Source organism: Grus americana, chromosome 9, assembly GCF_028858705.1.
Source record: "Grus americana isolate bGruAme1 chromosome 9, bGruAme1.mat, whole genome shotgun sequence".
Taxonomy (NCBI): Eukaryota; Metazoa; Chordata; class Aves; order Gruiformes; family Gruidae; genus Grus; species Grus americana.
In genome coordinates, this window is record NC_072860.1 from 18,528,093 (window position 1) to 18,551,549 (window position 23,457).

Genomic DNA, 23,457 nt, shown 5'->3' on the forward strand with positions numbered 1-23,457 from the left:
TGATAATTTGAATTTTTTCTTACTGGCTTTTGTAGCTCTGAGAAGGGTGGATTTTCATGGATCTAGCTGCACAGCTGAGTCCCTTGTGGCAGACCTCCCAGTTGTCTCAGACCTGGAGCTGGTAAATGCACCTTTAGGTCCTGAAAGGGCTCCTGTGAGATGGATTTTCCTTCCAGAGTGAATATGTTTCATTTCGGCTGGGGCCAAAAGGTGGGCTAGTTTGGGAAATCTCTTAAGATTATTCCCTGCCCAGGCGTCCTGGAAGCAGCAGAGGAGTTTTGCGGTGGTAACATCTGCTTCAGCTTAGGGTACGCTCTGTCTGGGTTTCTTTGGGGCAGATCCGACTTACTGCAGAGGTATGTAACATCTGTACAGGGTGTGCATGTTGAGTCAGAGTGTCTGAGCTGGATCAGACTCACACAGCACGTGTCTGTGCTTCTGAATCCCCTACGCAGAAACGCGGGAGCCTACTACAGCAGTCTTTTTTCATTTTTTGTTTTGTTTTTAATATCGCCAGTGTACGACACTTTAAAAATCTCTTGGTGCCTTCATACGACATTACCTTTGGTACAGTTGGTACCTGTGCTCTGGTAATAGTAAGCTGCGTGGCACACATGCTCTCTTGTGTAGTGAGACGTGTAGACTTGAGGTGGAGACTTATCCGCAGGGACCAGGTGAGCTCCTGGTCGGTCAAGGCGTGGTGCTGGCAGTTTTTGTGGTGACTTTAGGTGTGACTAGAGGAAAGATGCTTCATGGGAATTTGATGTCAGTATCACAGATAATTAGGAAGCTCAAAATCAGGGTCTTGTAACTTGACTTATCAGCGGATCCACAGACACGGGAAATGGCCTATTGCAGTAATAACACAGAGTGACTAGTTCAACACAGTTACCAAGCTCATGGGAAATTTACAGACTGCAGAGAGGTTGTGCTGCCTTCCGCTGCACTTCTCCATCCTTGAAGGACCAGGGAGTTGGCAGCTCTGGTTTTGAGACCCCCCACAAGAGGAACATTTCACGTCACGTGTGATGGTGACTTCTGGAGGTCAGACTTTGGTGCAGTTGTCAGAGATGGCAGGTGGGAAGGTTTTGAATGGTATGCAACAGGGTCAGGCCTGGGAGTTCACAGTGTCAAAGAAAAGCAGCAGCTCTGAGTTGGACTTGGTCCTGCAGAGGTGGAGTATGTTGCTGTAGTAATCCAGGGTGCCATCCTCTTCTAAATTGTGGGGAAACTTGTCCTCTTGTTGAAAAGGCTGTTGATCCCAGGAGTCGAGGCAAGTCCTGGCAGGATCTGGACTGAGTTCTGTACGTGGCACCTCACACAGACTATGGACTAATGTCAGTCACTGCTTAAAGCTGGGCAGCTGAAACAGAAAAGCCTGGCTGCTTGCAGAAAACGCCTTCCTTCCAGATCAAGACTGTGGCCTGCACCCTGTTTCAGTAAATCTCTGACACTCCTTTGGAGGAGTTCTAAGCACGTGATGGTCTCCTGACTGCCTAGATATTGCTTCGTCCAGTGGAATATCCATCAAGTTTCAGGAGGAGTCCTGTGGGCCAGCGCTTTCATAAAGGAAGGAAAAAGAAGTGAGTATTTTCATTGGTGAGAGTACACCAGCAGCACAGTGGAGACAGTTCACGTTTTCCCTGTGTCTTGGCTAATCAGATTCCTTTTAATTTACAGTAATTGATTAGCTCCTGCTTTATGGCTCTCATCCACCTTCTGGACCTCTAGTTGAGTGAGTTGGGTACAGGCACATGCTTGGTTTGGTTGGGACTGGAGCGTCTTTCTTGTCTCTCTCTTCCAGCAGTTGAACAGTATTTGTTTGTTTGCTGGGTGATGGCTGGAGGGCAGCCTTGGCTGGCCTGCTAAAGGATGCTTGGTAGGAAATTGCTTGTTGTATTGCCCTGTGTCTTGAAGGAGTTTGGTATTAGCTGAAAGAAATGAAGTACATAAAAGGCTACTAAAACGTGCTCTATTTGCTGTCTCTCTGTACAGGGAATTTCTTGTACCACCCCCTGCACTGACACCATCAAAAGCAGGAGACCAGGTGAAACAGCTAGCCTTCCTCTACCTTTGATTAGGTTTGTCTATTAGTAGACCTATGTAGGAGCTGATTGGATAAAACCAGTGGTTTAAACAAGTTCTTCCTGGCTTGCTGACAATTTCCTGAGAGAAGCGAATAGTTCAGGTTGCGCCAAAAATTATCCAGGGCCCAAGGTGAGGAAGAAAAAGAACATGTGTCCTTGTCCTAGGGATGGTCAGAAAAGGGTTCTTGTGAGCCTTCAGACCCCTCATGCTGTCTGCTGCCTCCTGCGTTTTAGGACCAGAGGGATGTAATATCATTGTTTGCCCCTTTTTTCAGAGTGCTGCAATAGCCTGGGATCGGGGACAAAGTTTGTTCTTTGCCGCCATGCAGCTGTTGTGGCTCTGAAAGGCTCTTCTTTGCGTGACTCCTCCTTATTGTATTTGGCAAGTGTTTTGTGGTGGAACTTAGTTTTGAGCTTTATTAACTCCCTGTTGGTTTTATAGGGGTTCTCTGTATGTCCTATAGACCCAGTTAGCAGAGATGTTGCTGATGGTAGCCCGGCTGGATGCAAAGAGTAGGTGCAGTCATCTAGAGCCTGTTATCCTTCAAGGCCCCTTCCCACTGGGTAGGAGGTTGGGCTGGTTCCCATGGGAGATTCTTGCAAAGTTTGTGCCAGGAGAGAGTAATGTGAGCTGGTCAGCGTCTTGAGGGCAGGACACGTGTGGTGGCTGCTTTGTCATCTCCTGACCATCACTCATTAAGTACAAATTAATTGTTAACGTGATGGGGGAAGCAAACCTCACTCCTCCTCCCCACAGACATCTGCCTTGTTCTGTGCCTTCCCAGACCTGCTCTGGAGGTGGCTGGCCAGCAGAGAGCTGCTCCAAGAGCAGAGGGCTGGTGCTTGGCAGGGCTGCTGTGCTGGCAGCACGGGACAAGGGGGTGCTGGCGAGCAGACTGTTCTATGGCAGCTCCCTGCTTCCCCAGGTGTGGAAGTCCAAACTTTCAGACTTTGTTTCCCACCCTCCCCCTCTTCCCGTTTTCCCCCTCTTCTCTCCTTGCTCTCCTGCTGAGTTGATGCTTTTCCAGGAATGAGCTGTACTGCTGGCCCAGCACATTCCACAGCAGCAGCACTTTCTTGGCAGGACCCTCGCCTGCTGTTAAGAAAAAGCAGGACTGACTTGGCGTCCCTCAGCTGAGGGCCAGAAAAGGAAGGCCTGGTCCTACCTTTCTCACGGCGCATGCAGAGCCTTCCTGGACATTGTGCCCCTCTCCCTTGCCTGTTGCGTATGTGCTGACATCCCCCCAGCAGTCCTTGGAGCCCTTTACCGCTCCTCGCTGTCATCTTAACTGGCGTGAAGTCCCTGGGCATTGCAAGGGAGCCTGTTGCTTTTCTAGCCAGCCTAGAAAGGGCTGGGTGACTTCTGTGGAGAATTGCAAGGAATTCCCTGTGCGGCCCAGACGCCTCTTCCAAGAACTTATTGATAAGATGTTGTTGTGCCCTTTGTGTTTTGCTGCCTGCAGTAGCTGGGTAAAGCCTTGTTCCACCTCTCTGTACAGTCCGTTTCTCTTTGTTGGCAGGAGCTGCTGTGTTGCAGCTCTGCATTGTGGGCTCTTCCCACCATCTGTACCCAGAAGGAGCTAAGTGTCACAGCAGACCAAGCCTCCTCCGGTTTACGTGCCATCTCTCGACGTATATATGAACCACAGCGATTGCATCAGGATTTTACCCTGTCTTATGTGCATGCCTCCAGCTGAGGCCTCAAATACAAGGCCAGCTTTTGGTCACTGCTATGTCTGTGGATGTCTCGGTTCCCTGAAGGTCATTTCTGCAGATGTTTAACCTCAAATCTTTCTTTTCTCACAAAGAGTCCTTGCACATGTATCCTTGTGTTGGGCCATGCAAGCTCTCAGAGCTGTTGAGGAGCCGAAACTGAGCTACCACGGTGAAGATCCTGACTGGGCTTCTGCTGGGAGTTCCCGTTTGTCCTGATTTCCAATTCAAAGAGACTGAAAGTGTCACTGAACCTTCGGGGGCCTGGAGAATGCTTCCTTTGATGATGTCTCTGAATGTCCTTCTGGGGGTTGGAAGCATCACTTGGGCAGGGCGGGATTAATTAGTGTGGAGGTGCCTCCTGCAGTCCCCGTGCAGCTTCCTGCTCCCACTCGGAGGACAGGCCTGTTGGGCTTGTTTGCAGAGCAGTGCTGCAGCCAGATGGTCACTCCAGAGATCAAGGCGGGAGGGGCCACCAGGGCTCTTGGGCTCACTTGGAAATCAAAGTCTGTAGCTTTGCTTTGATAAGTGCTGCTCCTGGGCAGGCCTGGGAGGTTGGGTGGCTCGTTCCTAAATGCCATTCCTTTTCCAGGCTCTGGACTAGATGAACAGGAGCTCTGTCCTCTGTCATCTCCCACCTGGTGATGCCTGTAGGACTGAGCACGGGTCCAGCTGGAGCCAAGCATCTCCTGGACAGGGAGGCCATGGTTGTCCTAGTGTACGTCCAGTGGAGTGATTGCAAATGTGTTGATGGGGGGTTCTTCGGGAAAACAGTTGCCATCTTACATGTCTGTTCAGCCCCTGCCTGAGTGACCGTGGGAGGAAAGCACAGTAAGCTGTGGGGTGCACGGGGAGTCTGTGGGGCAGCAGTGGTGAGCGCGGTTGAGGGAGGCTGTAGAGATTACAGCCTGAAAAAGAAAGAAGCTGTTCCTGTGCTTTCACTCATATGCATGATGTCCCTGGTCCTGGGGAGAGCAGGTAGTAGGTCGAAGTGGGGTGACCTGCTCCCAGAGGAATCCTCGTAAAGCTCCCTTGATTTGTTAGGAAACCAGAGATGGCCTCTCCTGCTCGAACGCAGAGCCGTGTTACTGTTGTGTTAGCAGGACAGCTGGTTTGTGCTTCTTGATTCTTAAAAAGACCCCAGGTAAAGACAGTGCTGCAAGGGAGCTCACGTTGACACGGGGTGCAGGGACAGACAGGACAGCAGCTCCTCTGGGGAGGAGGATCTGAGAGCTAAACCACCCATAAATCTGTGTTTTGCTTTTTACCCCGTGCTACAGCATGGAGGAACAGTGGAGAATTCCCTGTCTGGGGGCATGGGAGGGAAATTAGATGGAGAGTGATGGTCTCTGTTTACACTCAGAGAGCCCTTCTCACCTCAGTGCACTGTGCAATTTGTACCTTATGTACTCCTCCTCCTCACACAGGAGGTAAAAATACAGTGAAGAAGACCCAAGAATGCCCTGGCTTACAGAGACAGACAACTCAAATCCTCTAATCCTGTTTGATGTGTGCCATTTGCCTGTGAAGCCCAAGGTCTTGCTGATACACGTGTGTACTCTTTGGGTTGGGCCTGTAGCCCTTCGGGGGGATTGTATCCCCATGGGAAGCACATGTGTCATGCCTGGGCTTAGTCTAACAGGCGAATATTTCCCATCCAAAATCCCAACTCTGTCAGAGAATTGCCCTGTCCAATTTTTTCTTCTGGTGAAATGGCTGCAGAGCTTGTCCCTTTGCCCCCAGCATTTGATCTTGCAGAAGGGAGGAGGATTTTGCTCTAGAGCTAGGAGATGCTCGCATTTGGATAGCAGCACATGAAGGTGTTTCCTTTTGCTATGCAGCATTATTAATCTATACAATCATTTAGAGACAAGACATCCCTGCCCTCGGGGGTGTGTACTAAAGGTCTTGAAAATGAGATCACATTTCTGGTGTGTAAATCCCTGAAGCTTGTGCTCTTGGGTAGAAACATCTCCTGATGTTTTTTTGTTTCTCGCCCCCCCCCGGCCTTTCTTTCATGATTCCGTGGGCTGTCAGAGATGGGGACTGTTAAGGTCAGAGGAGTGATCTACCTAATCTGTGCACTTTTGGGAGGTTGTAATAGACAATTAAGTTTAACATTGCAATGTTGGAAAAAATGTTGCTGTTCTGTGAAAGTCTTTCCTCTCAATAATTGAACTAAATGAAGGAAAAGGTCTTTTTTTTTTTTTTAATCTGCTCTGCTAGCTTTTCATCTTTTTAGTGTGAAATTGTCACTGCTCAATTGTCTTCTCAATCTTTACACCTCCCCTAATAAGACTTCTTTTCATCCTGGCCATCAAGCTAACATGCTTGAGGGGGTCCCCTTCCCTCATCTCCCTTCTTGGTACTGACCCCCCCCAACTCCTGATTCAGCTTTTCTGATGACCACTGCATCCCGTGACTGCTTCTCCCTGAGTATCCTCCCCATTGCGAGCCCTTAGATAGATGAGTTGGGGGACAGGACCGCCAGAGACGAGCAGCGATTGCTGCCGAGCTCCAGCCTGCATCCACATCTGAGCTTCAAACCCTCCTGCTGGAGCCTTTGTCAATGGCTCTTGGATTTCTTCTTTCCCTGGGCTTGCATTACTCCGTCCGAGTTCTTCGGTGGGACCCCACTGTGGTTAGCGGGTCCCACTCGGGAGAGACCAGAGCTGGCTGGAGCTAGAACTCCCTTGTATCTGCAGCCTTGCCCGGGCTGGAGGCCACCGAGGGGAAACGGGGAGGCTGGGAGCGCAGCAGCTGCGCTGGTAATGTCTGCGCAGCCCGGGGTCTCTGACACGGCACAGCCGTCTCCGAGGCTTGGGTTTTATGGCCTCCTTTCTCTCCTGTGCACGATCTCTTGTTCCCTGCTTTCCCTTCATTCCTAGGACATGACTCTGTGATATAAAATACCCTCTAATTTCCTGAGCTGGACTGGGGCTCCCTGGAGAAGGCAGTGTCTGCCTGCCTGTCCCTCGACCGCCTCTGCATCCTTGTTCCAGGCTGCCGGCCGCTCCTGCCAGCAGGGAGCGGGAGGGAAGCTGGGAGCGTGGCATCTTCCCAGGCCATGGGGAGAGGGTCTGCTGGCTCTTCTGGAGAAGCCGGTGGGAGGATCGGGATGGAGCAAGGGTTGGAGCTGGATTTCCTTCGCTTTCCCTCCCTGCTGCCGGGGCTGCCCCTTCCCCTCCCCCAGCTGCATGGGAGCAGATGTGCTGCTTGTGTCAGCCCTGGCAGGCCCCTCTGCACACCCCAGCTCCGGCGGCAGCCAAAGCCTCGTCCCCTCCTTCCTCCTCCCCCTCCCTGGCTTGGCCCCTGTGTCACTGGGGATGGCGGTTGAATCATCCGCCCACTCGGCCTGCCTCCCCTGTAACCCTCCCTCTCTCCTTCCTTCCTCCCTCCTTCCTCCCTCCCGCAGGTCTCTTTGTTGGAAAATTCAAGGCAGATGAGTGCCGGGGAGTGCTGGGCCTGCGGGCCAGGCAATGAGCACGCAGCTTGGCCGCAGCACGTCGGCTGGCCCGGGGGACAGGACGGGGGCTGGCGAGCGCCCATTCTGCTGGGCGATTCTCCGTGCAGAGCAGCAGCACCGAGGGGGCTGGACCCACGCTTGCCTGGGCAAGGCTCAGGCTGCCTTCCCATAGCAGAGGGGTTTCCCTGGCCACCGTTCTCAGCCATGTTGTGCCCAGCCCCCAACAGGACTCTAAACACAGGAAAATCTGAAACCGGGCTGCCCTGATGGATGGTAAACTAAAAGCAGTCCCTTTGAAATCAGCCTTGGGCAGATGTTTTCCCTGGGCTGTGGTGGCTCCTGCCAAAAGGAAAGGCTTTTAGAGAACCAAGAGAGCCTGGGCTCCTTCTGGGTCTGCTCTTTCGGGATTCCCAGGCTCAGACCCCATCAGCTGGGGGCTCTTCCTAGCACATCCATGGGATGGTTTTTGCTCCCAGCACATCCACAGGACAGTTTCATCTCATGGCCGCCTCCCCACGCAACTACAGAGGAGAAACGTGGCACCGCGCACAGCTCCCCCAGAGGCTGCTCAGTTGGTGGCTTCTGACGTGAACCTGCGGTCTTGTTCGTGTGAGAAGTGTGACTTGAAGAGAGTGGTGAGAGGTGTGGGGGAGAAAGGCTACAGCTCAGGGCTGAGGCTGGGGAGGAATGCAGGGCACGAATAGCTGGGACGGTGTGAGGGGTGACAGACGTGAGCAAGACTGCAGAGAGATTCCTCAGCATGTGCCCAACTCCAGCGCTATCAGTTTTTTGCTCTGTAGAGTCTAAATATGTAATCTGTTGTGCTCTGGCATCTGGGTGATAAATAGTGATAAATAATGTAGTGGCTGGGGAAGGAGGGAGAAAACTGCTCCGGGGTGGAGCTGACCCCTGGGATGTCTGGGGCAGCAGCGGGGTAATAAGAGCGAAGAGGGACCAGCTCTCAGGACAGAGGGAGCTTGTTCTCAATCCAGCATTGCAGTTGAGGGTGGGCGGGGAGGTCTTGGGGGTTGGTTTCCTCTGTCCCCGCTGAAAGTGGAATAGTTCATTTGTGCTTAGCGGTTGGTCACCTTGACCCTGCAAATATATCACCCTGTCCGTTCACCCACAGGCAGGGCTCTGTGTCCCTGAGCAGGCAGCACGCAGCACTGAAAATTGGCTCTGCCTGAGGTTCTCTCTAGGAATTGGATGAAGGCCAGGCTGCTGGCGACAGTATGAATGGATGCTAGTGCAGCCAGGCCAGGGTGCGTATGTGTGTGTGTGTACGCTTGGAAGTGAGGAGACAACAACTTGCCTGCGTTAGAAAGGGTTGGCGTGGACGCCGAAGAGGATCGGTCCTGGGGAAGACTGCCTGTGTTTGGTACTCGTCCTGGGCTGCAGGGGCTTTGGGCTGAGGCTGGCACAGGGCATGTCGAAGAAGCATTAAGCCAGCAGGGTTTTAATCCCTCCTCACTGCTCCTTTCCTGCTTTTTCCTCCTCCTCCATCTGTGCAAGAGGAATTAACGTGATCCTGGGAGTGGATTAGACTGCTCAAACCGTGACCTCCGCATCTGTGCCTTCTGGGGACGGGTGGGTATCATTTGTCCAGTCCCTTTGCTGGCCCTCCAGTTTGGGTAGGGATCGTGAGTGCCAGCTACCAGCCAAGACATGGCAACGTCCATGAGACAGCCCTTTGAGCGCGCGTGACACTGGAGCAACCAGCGCGACTGGCAGGGTGGAGCGAGCCTGCTCCCCAAGTTTTGGTTTTCCAGCACTCTTCATTTGCCTCTTGCTGATTCCTTGTGAGTGTTGGCAAGCCTTGCCCTCCTATTTTCAGTGACAGCTTGGGCAGCTGTCGGCGCACCAGGGAGTACCTGTTTCTCCGGGCCCTGGCGTGCTGCCTGTCGGTGGCGGTGCCTGGGCTGGTGACAGTCTGGGGCAATGGGTCCCAGCTCCACGTCCCATGCTTGCATCCTCTTCAATTCTGTGTGAGTTGGGGACCCCTCAGAGCTGTTGATGGGATCCCACCTCTGTGTACTCTGTTGTAGTTACTTATAAACTACTACTTTTTAATGCATAATTTCCCTCGGTTTCATATTCGTGCTTTAGGTTTTTTTCTGTTGGGTTCTTTTTTCCCCAAAACATAATTGATTCACTGTTTAGTTACTACATTATTTTTTTAAGCACATATGCGTCAAGCTACCTTAGATATAGTTAGGAAGGGGAAATTAACATCACAAACTATTTGTAAGATGTCTTTGTATTAAATAAGAGTGCTTAAAATGTTGTCATTGAGTAGAAGAAGAAAATGAGCTACTTAAAGCCTATTTTACCATTAGATTTAATTTATCAAAGATGGTATTAATTGAACCTCATGAATTGACAAGTTGTTTTGATTGCAGACTCGCTGTGGAAGAAGTATTTGGGTGCCTGGTGATATTTAAAACAGAAAGAAGACATTTTCTCTCCAAAGAAAAATGATGTTTTTACTTTTGGGGAAAAAAATTATCAGTGCTCCCTCCGCTGTGAAGACTGATAATAATGTAGCTGTTTGTGTAATGTGGGAACATGACATTGTGGCACAACTATAAAGCTTGAAGTGATGTTGAAATATTATGTATGTAATTAAAAAGCAACAGTAACATTTGGGAGGCAGCATGTTTAATGTATTTCACTTTCATCTATTAGAAATCTCTGGCATAGGTTGTGATTCTTTCAGATCATTATAAAGAGGTTTAAATTATGTATTTCTTTAGAAATAAGCGAACTGGTGGAAATATGCATCTGAATTTTTTTTTTTTTTTGACTGATTAAAATGTGAATCGAGGGATAAAACAGCTGGATGCACACAGGAGAGCCTGTTCTGTCCTTGTCTTCTCCTCTCCAGCCTGCCAGTCATGGCTGTGGACGTAGGAAGCTGTAGCCTGGCAGCAGGAGGGAGCTGCCAGTCCTCTCCCTGCCCCATCCCCAAGCCTGGGAATGCCTGTTGTTGGGTGCAAACACCCGCCTGGGAAAGTTTCCTTTTTCTCTGAAGTCCTGGACCCAGCTCTGACTGCATCCTCTCCCCTTTGCAGGGTGGTGAAAGAAGAAATCTCGGATGACAATGCCAAGCTTCCCTGCTTCAACGGCCGGGTGGTGTCGTGGGTAAGCAAGCCCCTTGCTTCGGTATCTCGCTGCCTGTGTCTGCTCTCTCTGAAAACCATAGTGCCAAGTAAGGCACGGGAACTGCTCCCTACTGTCGAAGTGCTGACTGCTAACGAAGCTGGTGAGCTGGATTACCATGCTCCTGTCCCTCAGTTGGAGAAGGGGCTGTGTGGTGCTGGGTCCCCTGTGCCGGGGAAGATGTGGGATGCCTCTATGGAGAGCTCGCGATCACTGATGCCTGGCAGAGGTGATGGTCCCAGCCTGTCTGCAGCGTAACCCATGTGCCCCTATGGCAGGGTCAGCTTTCCAAGGAAAGTCCTGCTCCGGTGACTGGCGCAAAGGGCTTAAGTGACTTTAGTGCTGGTGAAGCGGACTGGATTTGACTGCCCTGAAGACTAAAGGTACTGCCTGGGCAGCTGCAGGATAAGCTTCTCCCTCTGTGCCATGCCATGCACATGCTCTGTCCTCTGCCTGCATGCCTCCCTCTACCCCCAAGGGGACCCTCTTTCCCTCCTTTTTTTTTTTTTTTTTTGGCGGGGGGGAAGAGGGTATCCAGTCTCTGTAGCCCCTTGTCCCTTTTTCCCCTCTGATGAGCTGCAGTTTGGGCTGAAGAGGGTGTGTGCGCCAGGAGCTGAACAAAGATCCAGGTGCCTTTTTTCAGAGGCCACCTGATAGCCCCTAAACAATGAAAATCCTCAGCAAATCAGGCTAGGTCAGATCTAATGCTGCTTCTATCCCTGCACCAAACAGCCAAGCCTTGGCTGGGGGGCCATGAAGCGACTGCATTTCGGTAGGGAGGGCAAGGGTGACAGGACCGGGCAGGCGGGTGCCCTGCTGCCAGACTGGCTCCTGCTGGGATGCTGGCCAGGGGGGCGGCATGCAGGGTGGGGTGCTGCCTGCGCCCCGCACCAGGAGGAGAGGGTGTGCTGGGCTCCTGCACAAAGAGCCGCAGGCCCAGCAACCGGACGTCTGCCGTCCTCCCTCTAGCGGTTAGCAGGCCCTTCAGGAAACAGCCTGTCCAGCTCTCAGCCACCATCCCTGCTGCTGCTGCATCTGCCCCAAGACATCTCCCCACCCCTCCCTTTCCACCTGCCTTTTGTTTTCACCTGCTCTACGGGGAGTCCCAGAGGCTCTGAGCCCTTTCTGTTGCTTTTTTGTTTTTTTTACCTGGTGTGCTTTTCCTTGTGGTCCATGCATCCATGCAGCTGCTGGCTTTCCTTGTAGGGGCTTTCTAGTTGCTCATTGTGAGTGATGTGGATCCAGTGCAGCCCCATCTGATCTGACCAGGGCACCGCGCTGCTGCTCTAGTGTGCTGGCTCCTTGCAGGGAACTTGTGCCTGGAGTTAGCCCTGCTACCAGCTCTTGTGCACAAAGGGTGGGCAGTCTAAGAGACCTTTATGCACAGCTGATGATCCCTTTTTCTATCTCTGCTAAGAGTCTCCTTGTCCATGGGTGGTTTGGGGGCTGGGGGGGAGCGCTTGCTTTGCTGCTTCTACCAGACAGGCTGGGATGAGGCTATTTTAGGAACGTGGTACTAATTTTAGCTAGAGGGAAAGATGAGGACTCGGATCCAAGTGAATATTTCCTGACAGTACAAGAGGCAGGAAAAGTGCAGGGTGGCTATCAAACCCTTCCCCGGAGGAAATCCCAGCCCCAGGAGTGTTAGAGGAAGGCAGCATCAGTCCCCCCTGCTTGGGAACACCCCCTCTCCTCCTCCCTGCTGCTTGACAGCTGCCTGTGGCTAGTTCCCTCTGTCTAGATCTATTTGCCTGGTCTTACCTTGAGTTCTTCAAGCATAGAGCATTATATGACACTTCCCTAGGCTGTGCTGGCCATTTCCAGCATCTTTTCTCCCCTGTGCTCCTGGGCAGTGGCTGCCAGAGCAGGGTTGTGGCCCTCGGGGAGTGGGATGTGTCCTGGGAAGACGCCGGGAGCGGGAGCGGAGCCGGCCATGTGCCTGGGGCTTGCTGGAGGGAGGGAAGCTGAGCAGAGTGTGAGACAAGAGCTGGTTAGACAGTTGCAAAAGCAGGAGCCGTTGGGCTTGTCCTGGGGCTTGTGGGACGGGCTCTGCAGCTTTTGGCACCCCAGGGTGCTCTCTGCCCTGTCTGCTGCCTTGGCTGCAGCTTTTTCAGGGCTGCTCTGTCTTCCTTGCCCCGGCTGCATCCCTGTCTCTGTTCCCAGTGTCTCCCTGGCAGCAGACCTCTCTTCCCCCCTGCCCTAATGATGGTCTGTGAGGTGCATCCCCTGCTTGAGCATGGTTTCCCCAGTTCTCAAAGGTGGGCAGGGCACAACTCTGTTTCATCAGTGATGCTGGGAAGTGCTCAGGACCTGTGTAAATGGGCTGTGCCTCCAGCACCTGGGTTGGCATCTGCTTCTGCTTCCGTGCAGATGTGGTCCCCTCACCAGCAAGCAGCAGAGCTGCCTCTGCATTTACACTGGGTGTTATGGTTTGGGCAGCAGCTATCAGCTGCTTCCTAGCCCATGTTTCGTGATCCTTCTGTCCTGACCCACAGTGGGGCATCCCTCACCTCTGTTAGATCAAACCTCTCCTGTGATGGCTGATGGCTTGGCAGTTGGTTCAAATAACCAGGCTGAGGCCTGAACCCTGTCCTGGTCTCCTCAGGTCCCTGGGCTGGCTCCAGGCTGACCCACAGCTTGTTTTGTCTGGGGCAGATCAAGGCCCTGCGGTCCCTCCCTGACACTGGGAGAGAGCCAGCCCCCCTGCTTGCCCATGCCGTGCAGGGGACAGGCGTGAGTCAGATGTGAAAAGCACATTGAAAGGTCCTTAAAGATGAAAATCAGTCTTCCCTTGCTCATGAACTTTAGCCCGTCCCTGGATGCTCACTCCCTGGCCAAGGGGGGGCTCTTTCCTGGGCCCTTGTCACCTCTGCTCTGGGGGTCCCTGACTGTCTCTTGAAGGAAAAGGCTTTTTGTTGCTTTCCTGCCCGGCCATATTGGGATTGGCCCTGCTCAGTGCAGCTTGAATGTGGGGAGAGTGCAAACCTGGATGGGGAGTGACGTTGGGGAAACCACTTTCCATTGAGCTAATTTGAGCTGTCTTCTGTTTCATCCCACTAGTGAGCCTTTTCCTCCCAGGAGAGGCTCCACCTCATTCCCTGAGCCCTGAAATGGGTGATTTATCTTAGAGCCAGAGGCACAGATGTAGGTGTGCCTGGGCTGCCCCAAGCATGGCTGGTGTAAAGAATTCCTGGGGTTTGACCCTTTCTTGAATTTCTGCGCTGGGGAAACCGTTGAGCCTCCCAGAGGTTGGCTGGAGGTTGTGCCCAAGCTAATTAGCTGGGCACAACCTGATAGTTTGCAAAGTACGTGTGGAAGCCAGAAAAAGAGCAACATTGGAGTCTATTTCAAAGCCAGCCTCACCCCTGAGCTCTGTTACCTCCAGCTCCTGTGGGCTGGGAGGGTGAAAGTCCTGCTGGGTCCCACAGCTTGAAGGCAGAGATGTAGAGGCTGGTAAAATTGAGAAAAGGAGTGACTGGTAGCTGCCTCTTCTGATGTAAGAACAACTAGGGGAATCCACTCCTTGCTACAGGACATGTGCTAAAGGTTACCTGAGTGTAAAAATCGCACAGTGTGGGTGTGCAGATGATGTCAGAGCCTCCAAGCAGGGCTGTCAGCCACCCCGACTTCACCGCTGGGTCAGGAATTACTGAGCCACAAATAGCCGGCGTCTGGGAAGGCGTTAAGGGGGAATGTTGCTACATGCTTGGCCTGTTCCATACCCGCTCCTGGGCATCTGCTGTTGTCCGCCGTCAGAGATGAGATCCTGGGCCAGGCAGGCTTTTGGCCAGCTCGTTTGGCCACTCTTGTAAACGTTTCACTGGTGCCTCAACCATTTAATTCTGTCTCTCGTCCCTCCAGCTGGTGTCTGCAGAGGGTTCCCATTCAGATGCTGGCTCAGTCTGTGCCGATAACCAAACAGAGCTGCCACCCTCCATGGAGCGCACAGGAGGAATTGGAGACTCCAGGCCTCCCTCTTTCCAGTAAGTTACCTGGACGCCTATCCTGGTTTCTGAGGGACCCTCAATGATTTCTCTGTAAATCCAGACCAGGGGCTGGGACACTCCTACCCAAATTGTCAGGGATCATAGCCAGCTAGAAGGGAGGAGGATGGGGCTGGGAGAAGATTTGAAGTGGAGCTGCATTATTCAACAAGCAAGGGCATGCTGAAAATAGTGCAGAGAAGTTGGCAAAGAGCTGGCACAGCTTCTCCTAGTCCTTTGCCCTGCACCCATAGATGTGCTGTGGTTGTTCTCTGCTGCCTCTGCTCCTGTCGCTCAGGGAGGAGACAGCTGATGGCTGGAGGCTCGTGCTGGCTAGCACAGAGGTAGAGGCAGCCTGCTTAAGCTGTTCCCTCTTGGACATATTTTTCTTTTTATCTTATCGCAGCCCTAACACTGGAGGGAGTCGGGAAAACTTGGATAATGAGACAGAGACAGACTCAGTGGTGTCGTCGCAAAGGGAGCGACCTCGTCGGAAAGATGGGCCTGAGCATGGTGAGTGCTGGTAACATGGCAAGAGCTCTGCAGGGCATGGCTGGGGCACGGTGGGGGCAGACATGGGGCAGCTCTCTCTGTTCTGCAGAACCATCCCAGCTTAGAACGGCTGTTCAGTGATCTGAGGCCATAGCCTCATGTAGGAGGCAGGACCAACATCCATGTTGCACCACAACTTGGTGTTGAAACCTTTGGGGGCAAAGGAGATGTCTCCTGTAGAAGCCTCAAGAACAGGAGACAACAGTGCCTCAGTCCTCCTTAGTTGAAAAGCAGAGTGTGCTGTAGCTTTGCTGCTCTGTGCTGCTCCTTGCTCTGCCAAGGAACCAGCTGCAAGTCTTCCATGACTTTAGCAGCATTGCTGCTAGTGCCCCATCACCCTCTTCCCCATCCTGTAGTGATAGAAGAGGTATCCCACAGAAGATGGATCTGATCCCAGGGTGGACTCAGATCCGGCTGGCACTTGATAGGATTGTCTGATGGCCAGATTCATTCGGAGAAGGTTGCTGTGAGCCCTGTATGGGGGAAGGGGTCGTTTCCCTGTGGCCTGTCTCAAGCACAACGAGTCTTATCTTTTCATAGCACCCAGGGTGAATGGGACAGTGAAGGGAGAGCGGCGCCGAGACCTGGGCGGGTACGAGAGCTCCTCCACGCTCATGAGCAGTGAGCTGGAGACCACCAGCTTCTTCGATTCGGATGAAGATGACTCCACCAGCAGGTAGGAGAGCTTAGGTCTTGGAGGAACACTAGCTTCCCCCTGCCTCCCAGCCCAGAGAGGAGCCTTTGCAGGACACAGTAATCCTGGGCTCCAGGGTCCCTGCTCAGACCTCAAGTCTCACCCAGCAGCCCGCTCTGCTGTTGTCTGTCTCCCACATACATGTTCTGCCCCTCTGCCTCTGCAATCCTCTGTTCCCTGTGCTGTTTCTGTGGCTCTCTTGCTGCCAGAGCCACTACCCTGGCAGTAGCAGAAGAGCTGACTCTCACTTTTGCCTCTAGGTTTAGCAGTTCGACGGAGCAAAGCAGTGCTTCCCGTCTAATGAGGAGGCACAAGCGACGCCGGCGGAAACAGAAGGCTCCACGCATTGAGCGGGTACCCAGGGGCCGGGTATCCTGGGGAGGGCAATGCAGAGCAGAGTGGGCTGCCTGGAGGATCTCTCCACTTAGTGCTCCAGGGCTGATCAGGGATTCGGCTGTGTTTGCTGTGGGCATAGCACGAGATGGGTGGTATCCAAGTGCTGAGGCTTCATGAAGTGCTGTAAACCCTTCCCAAGCCAATGTAGCCTCAAGAGCTGGGACCACAGGCCTTGTCCTGGCTGTTGAGACGTCATAAGGACTGTGGCTGATGTCCTCTGGCTCTGTAAAGCTCCCAGAATAAGGCTGGAGTTGTGGGTGGTGGCTGTGGTGCCACAGGGAGTGGCAGGAAGCACAAATGGAGGGAGTTGGGGCTGGGAATGTTACTGAGACACAGAAGGACATCTCATGTTTCACTTATGTTGCAGTCATCATCCTTCAGCAGCATCACAGACTCCACCATGTCCCTGAACATCATCACGGTCACGCTGAACATGGGTGAGTGGGGGGTGTGCATGGGGCCTGCAGTCCTTCCAGAGCAAGATTGGGTGGCAGAGAGGGGACTGGGGAGGCGGCAAAGAGAACGTGTACAGGGAGGGGGGAGGAGACGGATTCTGTAGGAAAGTGGCTTGTCTTGAAGCACTGGTCTCTCAAGACTTTCTCTGCATTCCAGGACATCCCTCTGGGATAAGGGTGCAAGTGACCATCATTAGCACGTGGTTTGTCTGAGGTTAGGGCTGCTTATGCCTGCTGCTTTACGATGTCTTACTTCTTTCTCTTTCCATCCCTGCAGAGAAATACAACTTCCTGGGCATTTCCATTGTGGGACAGAGCAATGAGCGTGGGGATGGAGGCATTTATATTGGCTCTATCATGAAGGGCGGCGCTGTGGCAGCTGATGGCAGGATTGAGCCAGGAGACATGCTCTTGCAGGTACTTCACACCCACGTACCTCCATTTTGGGCCTCGGAGAGCAGTGAGAAAAGACCCAGAAGCCTCCCTGCGCACTTTGGCAGGCTAAACCCAGGAAGCTGCGCTTGGAAGAGGGAGCTGAGTCACTGCTGAGCTGAGTGGGGAGCTCAGCTGCTGGTCACATCTCTGGGACTCACCTCTTTGCGTTGTTTGCAGGTAAATGACATCAACTTTGAGAACATGAGCAACGATGATGCTGTGCGGGTGCTGAGGGAGATTGTGCACAAGCCGGGGTAAGTACTCAGGTTGTTCCTTACCTGTGTGGGCAGCTATACGGTGTGTGCTTGGGGTGTGTGAGTCGTGTCTTCCAGCCACCTCTGCCAGTAGCTCTGCAGAAGCTCAGAACTTACATTTTTGGTGTTGCTTTGATTCCTGGATTTTCATGCCCAAAGCAAGAATTCCAGCCAACAGAATGGTGGTGAATTGGGGTCTGTGCCCCCTTTTTGTGGGGATGCCTTGTCATCAGGGTCATCAGCAACCCTCAACAGGGTCACATCATTTCTTGCATGCCACTGAGGAAATCTTTTGCTGGAGGGGGACAAGGGCACTTTACTGCCAGCTTCTCCCTGTCTCTCAGAGAGCCAGTACACAGCATGTGCCCATCACGCAGGGGTTTGTGCCACTGGGCTCTTGTTCTAACTCTCCCCTTTTTGTTGCAGGCCCATCACCCTGACAGTCGCCAAGTGCTGGGACCCCAGCCCCCGGGGCTGCTTCTCGTTACCCAGGAGTAAGTGGATAGCTGACCCACCCTTAACGCTGGTGCCCAGCTCATGTGAGAGCCCTGCCTTAAGCACTTACTTGGTTGTTGTCTTGTTCCTCCCCTGTGTGTGTGACTCCATGTGGCACTGAATTGGGGTTTGATGGGGTTTCAGCTCTCCTGTTAGGAGACTGCTATGTCCTATTCCCAGGCCAAAATGCCCATAAGCCCAGCCCTCCTTCCCACATCACGCTGGGGACGCGTTTCACTGGGGCAGGGGGGTCACTTGCTCGGGGCGCCAGAGGAAAGAGAAACCCCCCTTGAGCCATAGGGGGATCTCTCCCTCTGCACCTCTCCTGCTGACCCTCCCTCTCTTCTTTCTCTCCCAGTTGCTCCCCAGCGGATCTGGGCTGGGCCAGACTCTCCATGCTCCGATCCGGGTGAGTCCCGGCAGATGCTGGGGATGGAATGGGCTGCGCTGAGTCCCTGTCCCTCCCCAGAGGTTAATTTGATGAGGGGATAATTTCTTATAGCTACTGACTGACTCTTTCTTCACTACAGGTGAGCCCATCCGGCCCATTGACCCGGCAGCCTGGGTGTCTCACACGGCAGCGATGACTGGCACCTACCCAGCGTACGGTATGAGTCCATCCATGAGCACAATCACTTCCACCAGCTCCTCCATCACCAGCTCCATCCCAGAGACTGAACGTAAGTCCTTGTGCCTCCGTGCCTCACCCGCTGCACAGCTTCCTCACCTTCACTGTGCTGCAAAGGGAGCAATACATCTACTTGGGGACAGCTGGGATGGCAAGGTCTGCCCTGCCAGGGGACTCAGAGGGAGGCAGCTCTCACTAGGCAGACACTTGGATCGGTGGGAGCTCTGGCTGAGTGAATTGATACCATCTTTTTCAGCCTTATACGTAAGGAAAGTCAGAGAGCCTGGGTGCAAACCAGGAGCTGTGGCAGGTGTAGAGGAAAGGCTCAGAGCAGTCATGGGTTACTGGCTGAGAGTGCAGAGCCAGAGGGAGTCAGCTTGTCCCTGGAGCAATTGCCCTCCCAGACAGAGATGGAGGCAGTTGGGAACAAAGAGCCTTGCAGTGGGACAGGGTCCTGCTGAACACAGGGCTCTTTTGGTTGCTTTCTGAATGTTTTGGGTGATTCTAGTATAATGAGCCCTGAAGCAAGGGTCTAGAGAGCTCAGCTGGGGCAAAAAGCCAGGGGTTCGTTGTAAGTTTGTGAGGAACAGAGAACTCCCTTGCTGGGCTGTGTGGGCTCAGCTGGCAGCTTTTGGATCTCAGCTGCTTGGGACTGGTTGGAAGGAAGGAGACTCTGGCCTGGGTTTTGCACAGGGTGAAATGGCTGACATGGGAAGGACAACATTGGAAGGCTGGAAGGGGGGTTACACAGCATGCACCCCAAGGCTGTCTGTGATGTATCGTTCCCTGGCCCATTCCTCCTGTGTGTGATGATTCCATGTAGCCCTGTTGTCTTTTCTGTCCCCTCTCATCTCTGCCTCCCTCCCCTTCGTCCACACCACAGGCCTCGATGACTTTCACCTGTCCATCCACAGCGACATGGCCACCATTGTCAAAGCCATGGCCTCACCAGAGTCAGGCCTGGAGGTGCGTGACCGCATGTGGCTGAAGATCACCATCCCCAATGCCTTCATTGGTAAGAGACTGTGCTGCCTGCAGCAGAGGCAGGGAGTGGGGAATGGGTGGCTTGTTTTCCAAGCAGATGCCCAAGGGAGCATCTCTGTCACCGTAAACTGTTGACCAGGCCAGGGTCACAAATTGAACCTTCAACTGTGCAGTCCCTTTTCATCTTTTGGCCCAATTTGTCTTAGCTCCAGTGTGACCTACTGCCTCAAGGGCCACTATCTTCCTCTCTGTTGCTGTATTTAACTCTGATGTTTGGTGGCAGGTTCGGACGTGGTGGATTGGCTCTATCACCATGTGGAGGGCTTTACAGACCGTCGTGAATCCCGCAAATACGCCAGCAACCTGCTGAAGGCTGGCTACATCCGACACACCGTGAACAAGATCACCTTCTCGGAGCAATGCTACTATATCTTCGGGGACCTCTGTGGAAGTAAGGCACTTGGCATGGGTGGGAGGGAGAGGATGGAGGGGTCGAGGTCCTGCAGAGCTCTTCTAAGACCGTGAGGACATAGCTACCACCATTGCCATCAGACTGGGCCCCTTGTTCTAAAGACCCTGTTAGAGAGTGAGGAGGAATATCCCAGCTCCCATGTCATGCTGCTGGGGTGGAAGTTGGAAGATGACACTATCACCTACTATGTGGTCTTTTCTCCTGGGCAGCCATAGCAGAGTCTTAGTCTTTACTGACTTTGTCTCCAGGCTCTGAACTTCCAGTGCTGGTGGTGCTCAGACAACTGGCTTCTGCTCAGATAAGAGGGATGGGGGAAGTAATTAGCAGGGTGAGCTGCAGCTCTGATGTGATCCTTTCCCACCAAGATGGTCTCTGTGTTAGAGTGACAGCTGTGACTCGCGCAGCCTGGCTGTTGTCCGGCCAGGAAGAACAAATGGTTGTATTGACTTGCAGGGAGAGTGCCAATTTCTTGCGTTTCCTTGCGTACCCCATCCTTGTGCATCAGCGAGGGTGGGCATGGAGTTACTTCATCACAAGTGGTTGTCTTTCCGCTTGGATTAACCCCTCTTCTCTTTCTTGCAGACATGGCTAATCTGTCTCTCCATGATCACGATGGCTCCAGCGGTGCCTCCGATCAGGACACTTTGGCTCCACTCCCTCACCCAGGAGCCGCACCCTGGCCTATGGCTTTCCCGTATCAGTATCCGCCACCTCATCCATACAACCCCCACCCCGGCTTCCCTGACCCAGGCTACAGCTACGGAGGGGGCAGTGCAGGCAGTCAGCACAGTGAAGGTGAGTGAAAAGGACTAAAATGTGTCTGCAGGTGCGCAGATGCCCCGTTCGGTATAGGGAAGGAGCAGAAGAAGGCTGCTTGGGCAAGGCCCTACGTGTGGGGGGAGCCAGGACGGAAGCCTTCAGTTAGGTGCATCCCAGAGGGGTTGTGGGACTCAGAGTCGAAAGAAGACTGAGAGCATGGAGTCTGCAGGTGGATAGTTGTGCTGCAGCGTGCTGTAGTCCTCTCTTGGCTAGAGGAGGATCCTTTCCTCCTGGCTCGTCTGAGCTGTCACCTAACCTTGCCTTGTGCGCTTTGCAGGGAGCCGGAGCAGCGGTTCCAATCGCAGCGGCAGTGAGAGAAGGAAGGAGAGAGAGAAGACTGGGGAGTCCAAGTCAGGTGGCAGCGGGAGCGAGTCGGACCACACCACGAGGAGCAGCATGCGGCGTGAGCGCGCAGCCAGCGAGCGCTCGGTGCCGGCCAGCCAGCACAGCCAGCGTAGCCAGCACTCTCTGGCTCACAGCATCCGCAGCCACCACAGCCAGCAGTCGTACGGGCCGCCCGGCCTCCCCCCTCTCTTCAGCCCCCCCATGTTGCTGATGCCTCCACCGCCTTCAGCCATGGGGCCCCCCGGGGCGCCGCCGGGCCGTGACCTGGCCTCTGTGCCCCCCGAACTGACAGCCAGTAGACAGTCCTTCCGAATGGCCATGGGCAACCCCAGTGAGTTCTTTGTGGATGTAATGTGAAGCGCCCGTCCCCTGTCTGTCTGCTGACCCTCCTTCCCCCCTCCATCCCCGTCGTTTGTCTCCTAGGACCAGCCCTGGCTTCACCCCTTGTTTTTTGGGTTTTGTTTTTTGTTTTGTTTTTTTTTTTTTTTGTCTTGATAACGAAAAGAAGAAAGGGAAAAAAAAATAAATGGAACTAAACCTTGATTCTAATCCCTCCTCGAGCGGGGTGGACGGGCCTGGCAGGCTTGCTGGGCGCTGCCAGCCCATCCCGCCACCAGACTTGTGTATTGCCAATGGTAATTCCCTCCTGCCGTCCTCTCTAACCCCATTAATCTGCATCCGTCCCAGCGCCCTGTGCTGCTTGCCCGTGTGTCACTGCTGCCTCAGTCTTTCCGCCCTAAACATCTCTTCTTTCTTTTCACCCTTTTGTGTTTCTTCTATCAAGCAGCAAAGAATTACGGGGTGTTTGACTTTCTCTGAGCCTGCCGCCCGCGGGGGGGAGAGCTGGAGCGTGGCGTGGCCCGACAGGAGGACACGGAGCTCCAAGGGCGCTGGGCACACGTGGCGCTGAAGATGGCTTCTTTCCTCCCCCTCGCGGAAGATGCCCTGCCTTTCCCACAGCCCTGAGAGGGGAGCAGGGACCAGCCTTAGATACGCGTTTTAAATCCTGTTGTAGTTGCCTTTTGGCTAATGCATGAATGTTCCAGGGCTTCAGTGCCTCCAGGGAGTGGTGAGATGCTGCCACTTCCCTCTTGCCTCCCTACTCTTGCCCCATGGCAGGACCCTCCTTCACCTTGCCTGGGCTGTGGGGCTGGGGCTGTACCTCTGCATTCAGCCCAGAGCGGCGGTAGGTGCCTGCACACAGTCTTGTGCGACTTGGGGCCCTGCACCTGCCCTTGGGTACTTGGGGGGGATGTAAGGGCAGAGTTCTGCTCCCTCCGTCCTGCTCTTTGCCCTCCTGCCTGCGACATGCTGCTGTCTGTCCCTTTTGTAGGGGCTGTTCCATGCCTGGGGCTGGCGGTGGCAGCTGTGTCCTTCTCCCTCCTGCTGTCCACTGCTGCTCAGCAGTGTGACATCTCCAAGGGCCTGGATGGAGTTAGAAGGCGAGGGTGGTTTGCTTTCATGCTTTGGGGAAACATGGAGGTCCCTTGTATTTGCCCTATGAAGAGCCCGAGTCTGCCTCCCCCTCTGCCCAGCGCCATGAGTGCTGCTGGCCTAGCTGCCGAGAGGGTCGAGGCTCTGGGACTGAGCTGGGATGACCCCGCTCAGGATGCAAATGGCGCCTGGCAGTGACACGAGCTCTGTGGGGAGGGCAGCTGCAGCCTGAACTGTAGCCTTTGGGCTTGGTGCCTGCAGATGGGCTGGGATAGAGTCTGTTTGCTCCTGTATTCCCTGCCCTTTTTCCTTCCTCTCCTGGGTGCTCAGAGACGTGCCTCGGGCTGGGGGCACCCCCCTTCCCTGTGCCCAAGGCCGAGCACGCTACGGTACAGACACAATTGACCCTGCTCCCGTCGGTGCTAGTGCCCCGGCACCCTCTCCCACTGCCGCGCCGTGGCTTTCTCTGCAAGCGTTGCCTTCTCTCGTCTGTCTTGTGTTTGCAGTTTTTATACTTTGGAGATGAAATGTATTTTGCCTCTCTGGGGTCTGTGTTGCCCCTGAACCCCTCTGCCAGCTCTCGTGCTATCGGTTCATCTCCCCGTGACTCCCTACTGCCTCTCCTTTTCCTCCGCCCGCCCAGTGCCCGCTCTCTGCCATCCTCCTGTCCCCCAATCTCGGCACCGGCAAGCTGCCGCCTGTCCCCCCTCTCCTGATGCCACCCAGCAGCCTCCCCGGCCACTGCTCGTGCCCTTGCCCTGTCCTGCCCGCTGGGTTTTATAAAAACAAAACCAATCTCCTTGTTTTTATTTATAAACATAGTTTTATTGGACTCCTGCCTTGTGTTGTTTTTTTTCCAGCCTCCTTTTCTGTCCTCCTGCCTTTCGCTCTGCAGCGAGATCCCAGCGGGACAAGGGCACCCTGTGTCTCGGCCTGTTTCCCAACTGACTCCTCCCGGGGTGCCGAGGGCTGCCGCGGCCTGAACCGGCCCCGGGCCCGGCCTGCCGCTGCCGCCGCTCTCCGGTGCGCGGCCTGGCCGCGGGCGCTCGGTGCTCCCCGGGTCTCCCGTTTCCAGCGGGTGCACAC

The 23,457-nt window shown here is 54.0% G+C and overlaps 1 protein-coding gene across 6 annotated transcripts in view; it reads left to right on the forward strand.

The window, feature by feature from the left end:
• The window catches only part of DVL3 (dishevelled segment polarity protein 3), a 33,828-nt gene extending 10,627 nt beyond the window's left edge, over positions 1-23,201 (forward strand). The window contains exons 2-17 of one of the 6 annotated variants that reach the window (XM_054835514.1): positions 10,338-10,407; positions 14,287-14,408; positions 14,815-14,921; positions 15,501-15,636; positions 15,915-16,008; positions 16,418-16,487; positions 16,783-16,922; positions 17,118-17,194; positions 17,621-17,733; positions 18,048-18,098; positions 18,220-18,369; positions 19,201-19,332; positions 19,585-19,752; positions 20,356-20,568; positions 20,870-21,268; positions 21,725-23,201. In XM_054835514.1, the coding sequence (XP_054691489.1) occupies positions 10,338-10,407; positions 14,287-14,408; positions 14,815-14,921; positions 15,501-15,636; positions 15,915-16,008; positions 16,418-16,487; positions 16,783-16,922; positions 17,118-17,194; positions 17,621-17,733; positions 18,048-18,098; positions 18,220-18,369; positions 19,201-19,332; positions 19,585-19,752; positions 20,356-20,568; positions 20,870-21,268; positions 21,725-21,756 (2,074 nt within the window). In that variant the 3' untranslated portion in view covers positions 21,757-23,201. The other 5 variants (XM_054835515.1, XM_054835519.1, XM_054835517.1 and 2 more) reach the window with 5 other exon arrangements.
• The last annotated feature ends 256 nt before the right edge of the window (positions 23,202-23,457 follow it).